At 43.6% G+C, this 10930-nt stretch overlaps 1 protein-coding gene across 10 annotated transcripts in view; it reads right to left on the bottom strand.

Annotated features, from left to right (window-relative positions):
* The window catches only part of SLC44A3 (solute carrier family 44 member 3), a 331249-nt gene that overhangs the window by 10430 nt on the left and 309889 nt on the right, over window positions 1-10930 (bottom strand). For 9 of the 10 annotated variants that reach the window (XM_053214493.1, XM_053214494.1, XM_053214492.1 and 6 more), the window contains 4 exons: window positions 9738-9911; window positions 4478-4615; window positions 1952-2188; window positions 384-552 (listed from right to left, as the gene is read on the bottom strand). In XM_053214493.1, coding sequence (XP_053070468.1) covers window positions 451-552; window positions 1952-2188; window positions 4478-4615; window positions 9738-9911 — 651 coding nt within the window. In that variant the 3' untranslated portion in view covers window positions 384-450. The remainder of the gene's footprint in view (window positions 1-383; window positions 553-1951; window positions 2189-4477; window positions 4616-9737; window positions 9912-10930) is intronic. The other variant, XM_053214501.1, reaches the window with a different exon arrangement.

Raw genomic sequence — 10930 nt, 5'->3', positions numbered from 1 at the left:
TATCATTTCTTTACTTAATCCACACAACAATGCACTCTATGCTGGAGACTGAGGCTTGGGAAACTGTAGGGACCTGCCCATCGTACACAGAAAAGGACAGCCAAGATTCAAACTAGTATTTGACTCTTATTTGGCTCTCGCTTACTCCATCGAGACTCACGTGCCTCAAAAGCACCTTAAATCCAACTTGGAATAATCTTCAAATCATCTTCAGGAACATTGGTGGGGACGGGGTGGGAGTATTTTATATTCATACCCCAAGGTGGATATACATCGATAAGGCACTACTGAATCTGGAATAGGATATACTTTTATGGTTCTGGTATTATAATGGCCAAACAATAAGGACAAAGACAGTGAAGAACAGGGTCTATCGGCCTTACCATTTATTCTGTGAATGGCTCTTAGAAGAAGGACACTTTCCAGGGGCAACACTCTAATGGGCACCTATCACACAACGGGCTGGAGTTCTGTTCCCTCCTCGTTCCTTAGTGAGTTCTCCTCCCCCTGTGCCCTCGTGTCTTTTAACTTGTTGATCCTTTTTACAAAACTCTGAAAAATAAAAGAATGAGTTAGACCAGTGTTAGCTATCTGCACCAACCGCAACTATTTATTTGACCATATCATTTAGGGGAATTTAATCCTTAAAGTTTTCCCTGTTGAATTCAAGTTTTTTAGGGGGTAGATTCCCAAGTGAATTTGTAATCAGAAAAGTATAAATCTGAGAAAGAAGCCTCGGTTAGCTTCCTACCATCATCGGGAAGAATTTCTTTAGGCTAGATACAAATAAAGTGCTATTGTATTTTTAGGTTTTCTCTGGAGGAGGTGGAGAATCTATTTGATTGTAAAACCATAGATGTGCTTGTTAAACCTCACCGCCTGGCTGAGCCACGGAGTGCTCTGAATGCTGTTTAAAAGCAAAGGGGCTAGGGGCGCCTGGCTGGCTCAGTCGGTGGAGCATGAGACTCTTGATCTCAGGGTTGTGGGTTCGAGCCCATGTTGGGTACAGAGTGTACTTAAAAATAAAATCTTAACGGGGCAGCTGGGTGGCTCCGTCGGTTAAGCGTCCAACTTCAGCCCAGGTCATGATCTCACGGTTTGTGAGTTCGAGCCCCATGTCGAGGTCTGTGCTGACAGCTCAGAGCCTGGAGCCTGCTTCAGATTCTGTGTCTCCCTCTGTCTCTGCCTCTCCCCTACTTCCACTCTCTCTCCCCAAAAATAAACACTAAATAGTTTAAAAATAAATAAAATCTTAAAAAGAGCAAATGGGCTTTAACACCTAGGTTTTATGACAACAGAATAAAAGTACTAAAACTCACTTGACCCAGACAACCAAGAGACTTCATTCAGTTGTTAAAATATCCCTGTCTACTCCTGATAAGACAAATAGGCAACGACTGTGTTGGAAACAGCTGCGTGCTATTTCCAGATAGAAGCTGTAAGGGACTTGACAGGGTGTGGCTTTTCCTGCATCGGTGGGGCCTCAGTTAATAAAAGGCCTGAGAACCTCAGATCTGTCAATACTGGCACAGATGGTGATGTGTGCGCCCCCTAAAACACAAAGGGTCTGTTATGATGCTTGAGGAGGCAAAAATGCTTTAGAGAAAGATCAACCGTTAAACCTCCAGACCACCCAAAAAGCCGGACCCGGCCAACAGCACCAAAGGGACTTGGACTGCTCTGTCCAGAACACCTGCCCAAGGTCATTTGGTCCGTATTAATTGTTCAGCTTCACTTCTCTCCAGGGAGAGTTTCCAATAAGGGAAGTGGGTTCAGCTCAAAAAACAGAACCCAAATCTCACTCTAGACCTTCAGGCCAGTGGCAGAAGCACACAGAGCCCTCTGGAAGAACGAACGAGGCTAGGTACAAGCCTCCTTTACATGTGAGTCTTCAACACTTTTTGAGATTTTGAGGATAGAGACTGCAGCAGGAAGTGAGATGTCTGCTTACCAAAAACTCTTGGTCCATAAAGTAGGGCTTTTCCGACGATCCATCATTTGTTTCCAGATCAACAGCAAAACACAGGAAGAGTGCATCCAGCACAGTTTCAAACACAGATAAGAAACTATGGGCTACAAAGTAGGCAAAAAAAGCAACCAGCAGCAGAGGGACTGCCCACACCTGGAGGGCACGGTTGTAGTTAAATGCCATCAGTCCTCCAAAAACAGTGAGACACATCACCAACACCTGGCAAAACAAGACTTCGCTGAGAACCTTTATAAATTGGCCAGAATATTTGAGAAATGCTTTCTGTCATTTACAAGTAGTAGTTTCATATACATGCATGTGTGGGTGCCCTGTTGTAAAGAAGGCTTGTCAGAAAATGTGGTCCAATGAAATTAAGAAAAAAAGGAGCTATGATACCACAAGACGACCCAGTTAATTCAGAGTAAGGATAAGAGAGTAGATGTATTTACATTTTTTATCTGTGCCTAGCTTTTGTATTTATATAGATGTAATGAAAGCTGAAAATTTTTAGTTTTTTCACGTGCCACTCCCATAAGCATCTTCATTTAATACTTTTGTTGTTGTTGTTGATTGATTTTGAGAATGTGTGTGCGTGTGTGTGCACACAGGCTGGTCAGAGGCAGAGAGACAGAGGGAGAGAGAATCCTGACGCAGGGCTCAGTCTCACGAACTGTGAGATCATGACCTGAACCAAAATCAAGAGTTGGACGCTCAACCAACTAAGCCACCTGGGCGTGCCTTCATTTAATACTTTTTAATAAGTGCCATTTTTAAATAACAGTGCAACAATCCACTGGGTGGGTATACTGTAATTTAATATGTGATTGTTTCTACCCTAGGGATTACTGGAAGGGCTTTCCAGTGCTGGTGTGGGGAGATAATAGGATTAATCCAGGCTTTTGCCATATGTAATTATATTTCCAGCAACATGATTACGGACCATGATGTTCCTTTTTATATTTTTAAAAAAAATTTTTATACCTAATTCTTAAACAAATAAAATGGAGTATGGAGTCCATCTGGAATCCCCGTTGCCCTCGGATACCCACAAAGACGGACATGAATGTCCGAATGGGACTTCATTCAAAAACAAAAAATCACTGGTTGTTACATGCTCACTAGAAGCTTATTAGCAATTACATGTTCCTTATGGGAAATATAGGAAAATGAATTATTACCTAAAATAAAAGATAATTCTGTTATAAAGATGAAACCTCATTCTAAAATTTTTGGAAGCAGTTATTAGAGAACATCTTACCAAACTAACATAGGCAACATTATCCATTTAAAAACAACTGCAACTTAGATGATTTAGGCTGTCTTGAAAGGCATAATCAGTTTGAGCTACCGTTGCATGAAAAATCTCTGGGGGCCCATCTGAGTCTTAAAATATATGTGCAACTAACACACACACCTGTGAAATCCGTGCATGTTATAACTTGTTACTTAATACACCAGAGACATTTACCAAACACCACGGAGGCACAAAATGCTAAATGAGCCAGGAGTCCTCACATTTGGCTGTGGCTGGGTCACAACTGGAGACCAAGATCTTGTTCACTTTGGGGCACCACTGAAGGCCTCAGCATTCACGTCCTTGAGAAGGAATGGTTGGAAGGAGCCAGGATGTCTAGCTTGGAATAGCACAGACATGGCAGGAAGGTCAGGAGGTCTGGGGTCAGGGATTCGAAGGGCAGGCAATCAAGTGGAAGTGGGATCAGGCAAACAGGTGTGCAGAATTAGGCCCCGTGGGTGACAATCACAAGCAAAGGGACACACCATGTGGTCCAGTGTAAAGAACCTTCAGCTTGAAGCATGGTCAGTTAGAGGCTATCATACCAGTTGCATCTATATTTTAGTTAACCTAGAAAGGACACGTGTTATCTTTGGTCCAGCCTGAGGTCTGGAGTTGTTAAAGACCCCAAGTTCAGGCCTTGTCCTTTACACGTGAGACAGAGCTCTAAGATGCTCGTTCACTGCACTGCACATAAGACTACACACAATTCCTTGAAAAATGCTATTCAGATGACAGTGGAAATGTACCTCTGGCTCCACTTGGGACGTTAACAACCTGCCTTTGTATTTATGGACTTAATGCCTTTAAATAATCCAGACATTTCATTAGGTTTCAGTACTATTTCCATATGTTTTATGACAGAAGCCCCCCAAAATATATCCATTTAATGAGGCTAGTAGCATTTTCATTTTAGCTATGAAAAAGTGGGAGCCAGAATGGTCTAGAGAACTGAGCATTGCCGAGAGAGAAGGGTTAGGATGCAAATCCTGACTCTACCCACTGTGCGATCCTGGACAAGTTATTAAGCCTTAGTTTTCCCATCTGCAAAATAAGTTACCTCACAGGACTAAGGATTAAATGAGAGAATAAGGCACAGCATCCACTATAGAGCAAGCACTCAAGAAACGTTCGTTCTCTTTCAAGTCTAGCTCTGTGGCTTAACGTCTGGATCACAAGTTTCTCTATTTATTATTTTAGTGAGGACATCTCACCTTTCCTAGAAAAATTATGAAGTCTCCAAAGCAGTTAACAGATGTGAAATGACTTGAATTCTTGGATAAGAGTTTGAGCGCATCTTTTGCTGATGTACAAAAATCTGTCCCATTGATGGCAGTTGCAGCATACGCATTCTGAAACAAAAGACAATGGTGAAAAAGATGATGCTTCTTATATTGTTTTAGAGACAATATCATGACAATACAGAATAGTTGCAAAATAGAGAAAAATGGTTGCTATAAACCCACCATCTCTACCCATAATAAATCATTTCAGTTTCAAAGTCACCTTCTGGTCTCTGGTTATATTCACATATATTTTCACATAGTTGCAGTAAATGGAAAAATAAGTATTTCTGGTCAATACGGTGTGGATGGGACATCGCTCTACAAGCCTGGAAATGATAGGTAAAGCAGAAACTTTTTTAATGAACGGCAGAGTTTGAGGGCAGAGAAGGAAGTTTAGGTGCTAGAAACAAAGCAGACCCTAGCAATTAATGAGCCATGAACCCACAGGCTCAACGGGCAGGAAATCAGTAAAGGCTTTAGAGGTTGGGACTGGAAACTTAATCCCTTAGGGGTAAAAGACAATATTCAGGCCCTTGTTAGGGAACTGAACTCTCAGCATAAATTCAGACTCAACCAACTATCCCGGGAAAGTGGTACAGAAATACACTATCTGCCTGGGGCCATTGAAATTACTAGAGTCTAGGCAGGGGCCAAGCAAAACCACATCCTCGTAGGCCAGGGAATGATGGAGTCCCACAGACAACCACCCTTGAAGACAGTGAAGTAATGCTCACAGGAAAATTTCAGATGGCCCAGGCCCAAGGAAAAGAACACCACAACAAACAAGAGAATCAGTACCCTGAAAAAAAATCTGAAATATTCAAGAAAGTGCGTTTAAGATGCTAAGACAATGGGGTTGGGGGGCACCTGGCTGGCTCAGTTGGTAGAGCATGAGAGCATGCAATTCTTGATCTCAAAGTTGTAAATTTGGGCCCCACGTTTGGTGTAGAGATTACTTTAAAAACAAAATATTTTTTTCCTTTTTTTATGTTTATTTTTTGACAGAGAGAGAAAGAAAGACACAGAGTGTGAGCAGGAGAGGGGCGGAGTGAGAGGGAGACACAGAATCAGAAGCAGGCTCCATGCTCTGAACTGTTAGCACAGAGCCCGATGCGGGGCTCAAACCCACGAACCGTGAGATCATGACTTGAGCCGCAGTCAGATGCTTAACTGACTGAGCCACCCAGAGGGCTACTTTAAAAATAAAATCTTTTTTTTTTTAATTTTTTTTTTTAACGTTTATTTATTTTTGAGACAGAGAGAGATAGAGCATGAGCAGGGGAGGGTCAGAGAGAGGGAGACACAGAATCTGAAACAGGCTGCAGGCTCTGAGCGGTCAGCACAGAGCCCGACGCGGGGCTCGAACTCACGGGCCGTGAGCCGAAGTCGGACGCTTAACTGACCAAGCCACCCAGGCGCCCCAAAAATAAAATCTTAAAAAAAATAATAAATAAAGGTGCTAAGACAATGGAAAGAATAGTGACCATAAGGAAGGAAGAGCTTGGTATGAAAAGTGAAGAGACAGAGTCAAAAGCAAATCAAATAGAAATCCTACAAATGAAAAAATATATAATTTTCATGGCACAGTATCACTTTACGTATCTTCTTCCTTTATATCATGAGCATTTTCTTGTTGCTCCATGGCTTTTATAATTTTAATTTTTAATAAATACACATTCTGTCAGGTGTGTGTGTGTGTGTGTGTGTAGACAGGGCATATATAGACTATTTTAAATATTTTGCTATTATAAAAACTATGCAATGGGCATCTTAATTTCTGGATTTTGGATCATTTTTTTTAATGTTTATGTATTTTTGAGAAAGAGACAGAGAGAGAGAGAGAGAGAGAGAGAGAGACAGTGTGAGTAGGGGAGGGGCAGAGGGAGAGGGAGACACAGACCTGAAGCAGGCTCCAGGCTCTGAGCTCTCAGCATAGAGCCCAACACAGGGCTCGAACTCACAAACTGTGAGATCATGACCCGAGCTCAACCAACTGAATGGGATGCTTAACCAACTGAACCACCCAGGCGCCCAATGGATTTTGGATAATTTCTTAAGGATAAATTTCAAAAACGAGATAACTAAATCAAAAAGGACAAGTGTATGTGTTTGTGGTGTTTATGTTCACAAGGGAAGATTTCCTGGATCTTTTTCCAAAATACCTTCTTCTTATGACCATATGAAAATTTCAAAACCATCTATTTCTTATATTTCCCTTGAAACCTTTAAAAATGCTATGTGCACTGCAGTTTACAACTCAGAATTTGTAACTTCCCTGGAAAAATATACCGTAATACTACCTGTTGGGGTTTTGTCATTTCTTTCAGCTTAGGAAAAAGATGCAAGTTTTTTTTTTTTTTTAATCTCTTGATATACAAATTAATCTTTTCCTACGCCCATTCAAAAACACTGTAGGGAAACCAGTTTGGAGTCTATTGCAATAACCCATCTCCCAGTGATACAGCTCTTAATCAGAGTAAGTGATAGAGGACACGGAGAATAAAGGGGTAGAATTTACCAAACTCCCTCTTGACCAAGGCCAACTAGAGATCAAAGTCTGGTTTTCAAAGACAAAAGGCTGGGTACCCACCTCCCCCCAAAGGGTACCCTGCTTGCCTCAGAGGGGATATTTTCAGTCAGATGTCAGATGACTTCCCTGTAGAAATGCCTTAATGGTGTTCCACAAAGAACTTTTGGTTTCTGACTTGGATGGAACATAAAATTTGCTTTTAAAATCCCAAACTGGTTGTTGCAGAAAGCTGCCCCAGGGGCACCTGGGTGGCTCAGTTGGTTGTGTCTGACTCCTGATTTCGGCTCAGGTCATGATCTCATGGTTTATGGCATCAAGCCCCATGCCAGGCTCTGTGCTGACAGTGTGGAGCCTGCTTGGGATTCTCTCTCCTCCTTTCTTTCTGTCCCTTCCCCCACTTATGCCCCTGCTTGTGCCCTTGCACACATGCATGCACAGGCATGCCCTCTCTCTCTCAAAATAAGTAAATATTAAAAAAAAAAAAAAACAAAAAACTAAACTGAACTAAAGCCGGCCCCAGTTTGGGGACTTAAGTCTTGAGTAGGGAGGTGGAAACTCATTTGCTCTTTGCTTAGCATCTTCAGTCATCTAAGATTCTATGAGCCCTGATGACCAACTCATTATCCTGAAAATACTTTTGTATGGTAGGTGGATAAAGAATAACATAATTCTTCTTTTAGAGACCAGAAACCAAGATCAAGGGCATTTCTCCAGATCCCCTGGTAAATGTTTTTTGTTTTTTTTTTTTAATTCTAACTTTCCGGACATTACACAATCAGTTTTCATTAGGACAAAGTGCTATTTAAAAGCATGGTGGTTAAGGTAAACCAGGCAGTCTCTGGGTTCAAATCCCAGTTCTGCCACCCACCAGCTGTCAGTCTTGGGCAAGTGATTTAACCTCTCTCCGACTTCCATTTCCTCATCTATAAGTGAGTTATAGCACCTACTGCAAGGGGGCGTCGGGAGGATTAAAGAACATATTCCCTATAAAGCAGTCAGCAAAGCGCCTAGCTCGCACAGAAAGCTCGTAGTAAAGGGGAGCTATTATCATCCAGACCTCGCCAAGGATGACCTCATTTACAACTGGGAAACACAGGCCTCTCTTTCAGCCCTGAGGAGGTGTGGAAAGGGCCCAGGGTTTCTTTATCCCTGGGCTTTGATCCCTCACACTCTCAGAGATCCAGAAAGGGCAGGCCTGGCTTCCCAGACCACATTCCAGGGCCCAGCCAGGTCTTTCTTTGCCGTGAGGCTCTGTCCCCAGCTCACCACCCCACCACTTCCGGCCTCTAAACTGGGGTTCTTCGTGTACTTCCCAATTTACACCGGGGAGTACAGTTTTCACGAGGCCTTCCTTTCCCTTCAGATCAACATCCCATGGTCAGTTCAGCACTACTGGTCATAAGCAGTAAAAATAGATTCTGCTTCTTGGCTAAAATGATTCAAGGTTAAAATGGTAATTTCTCGCACATGTGTTGACTCTGCAGATTTTTGGGGGCCTATAACCATTGATCTTTTCTTTCATGTTTCATGCCCACTGAAAGAGAGCATTAAAACCACTCTGACGGGGAAATTAGATATGCCTTCCTGCAGTTGCTACACCACTAGTATTTTACCACAAGGTTCAACCCTGAGTGCAACAGAGAGACCTAGAATTAATGTCTGAATGAATAGCTGGAGGAGGGAAGCATCACTCGAGACACAGGATATGGACTGAAAATTCCTGCAGTTTCAGCATTAGCTAATTTATATTTACTCTCAGTAGATGCTGCTTCCTTGTCAGGCAGCTGGAAGATGGACTGCCCTAAATGTTCGAGGTGGTGAGTCCTTGCTCAGAGCATTTGTATTTGCCTGGGCTGACGGAACTTGGGGTGAACGAGCTAAGCCAATTTGCAGACCCTAACAATGTGTGGAAAGGACTGGATATAATAAGGACTGGGTTAACATGTTTTGTTGGTTGTGAGTGTTAATCAGGAGATCCTGAAGGCTAATCTTTATTGTAATTTTTTTTTTAGCGTTTATTTATTTTCGAGACAGAGAGAGACAGAGCATGAATGGGTGAGGGGCAGAGAGAGAGGGAGACACAGAATTGGAAGCAGGCTCCAGGCTCTGAGCCATCAGCCCAGAGCCCGACGCGGGGCTCGAACTCACGGACCGTGAGATCGTGACCTGAGCTGAAGTCGGACGCTTAACCGACTGAGCCACCCAGGCACCCCAGAAGGCTAATCTTTAAGCAAGACAAGAGGTAGTGGTTTCAGGCTCCTAATTTGTTACCAGACAACATTAAGTGTGCATGTTTCTTTAGTGCCACCAAACAAGTGGATACTTCTGCGTCTTGAAATCAAACGGAAAAGAAAGATTTCCAACTCGACGATGGGAGCGCCTCAATATTACATCTCCATTTCTCACTCCCTTGCCTGGGATTAGAGACCCCTCTAGATGTGGTGTGATTAGCTTTCCAGCTTTCAAGGACTGTCACAAGCAGGTGGGGAGGGTGTGGGGAAGGACACAGACAAGGAAGGTCCTGCATGGCAGTGAGGACTGGTGAACAATGAATTCTAACTCAGGAACGAATGTGAAAGTAACATGGAGGAAAAGCACAGGCTGGGGGTGGCGGGGAGGAAGGAGCAGGCGGGAGGGGAGCAGCGAGGAAGAGCTCACAGAAGTGGCGCATAGCTGGTGAAGTTGACTGTTCCCTGCAGAAAACTGGGATAGGCAGGGGCTGAGGCAGCAGCAGGAGGCAGTGAATGAGACCGAAGTGCCCAGGAGAGATTGTGGTGGGAAATGGGTCTGGAGGAGTCCTGAGCTGGACCTCAGTGAGGCTGAAATGCCATCCTGTGGAGCAAGGGGAGAGACAGAAAGTTTCAGGAGTCCTGTCATTTTCAGCCTGTGCTTCTGGAAGCTCTCCCAGGGCAGCTCTCCCCTCATCACTGTCTCCTATTTAGCTACCAAGCCCCGTACCTCCTCTCACCTAAGCCTTTGGGGAGCCCTAAGCACCTCCACAGGGTCTACTGGGCTCTGCTTAAATTATGCATAAATACGGTGCAATCATCCATCCACTGAGCACGCTGGTACCATTAGCAGTCACAAGCCAGGGGCCAGGCCCAGTGAAAAGGAGCCCTTCTCTGGGGAGGAAACAAGATTATTAGGAATCGTAATACTTGTAGGATTCTGCCCAAGGTTCTTGGCTCCCCTGCACCCCACATCAAGACGCACCTTAGGAATATATCCCAAATGGTTTGCCAGAGTCCTGATGGCAGTTTCCTAATTCGTTTCTGCGGTCTTTTTCTTTCTTTCTTTCTTTTGCTGTCAGCAGGCAAAGTTTCACACAAGTGAAACTTCTGTGTGCAAATTAATAATAATAATAAATAGTAATAATGGCAAGTATTCATGGAGTAACACAATGTGCCAACCCCTGTTCTTATTCTATATTCCCCTGAATGCATTACCTCATTTACTCATCTGAAAACCCCAGCTGGATGATAAGGTTGTTGAGGAAACTACAGCACAGAGAGGTGAGGTAGCACGCCCCTGGGGCTTGTACATGCAACCCATGTTGCATCACTCCCACGTAGTAGATCTCTGACTCATTCAGGAAAACATTTACTGTGAGCTGTTCTTTGTGCTTTTCCTTCCAGAAGTCTCCAAATAACAAAGTGGTGCTCTCATGAGATGTATCGTGAAGACGGAGTAAGGATGGGGCAGGAAGGCTCAGTGGAAAGAGGCTGGGTTCCAATCACATTGCTTCCAAAGACTGGCCGCGTGGCCGCCACCAAGTAATGTCACTTCTCAGTTGCCCTGTTCCACAGCTTGTAAAAGGCGTCTGCCTGCTCTTAAGTTCTGTGTTAAAAATG

Source organism: Acinonyx jubatus, chromosome C1 (genome assembly GCF_027475565.1).
Source record: "Acinonyx jubatus isolate Ajub_Pintada_27869175 chromosome C1, VMU_Ajub_asm_v1.0, whole genome shotgun sequence".
NCBI classification, from domain to species: Eukaryota; Metazoa; Chordata; class Mammalia; order Carnivora; family Felidae; genus Acinonyx; species Acinonyx jubatus.
This window is presented reverse-complemented; position numbering and strand designations above follow the sequence as displayed.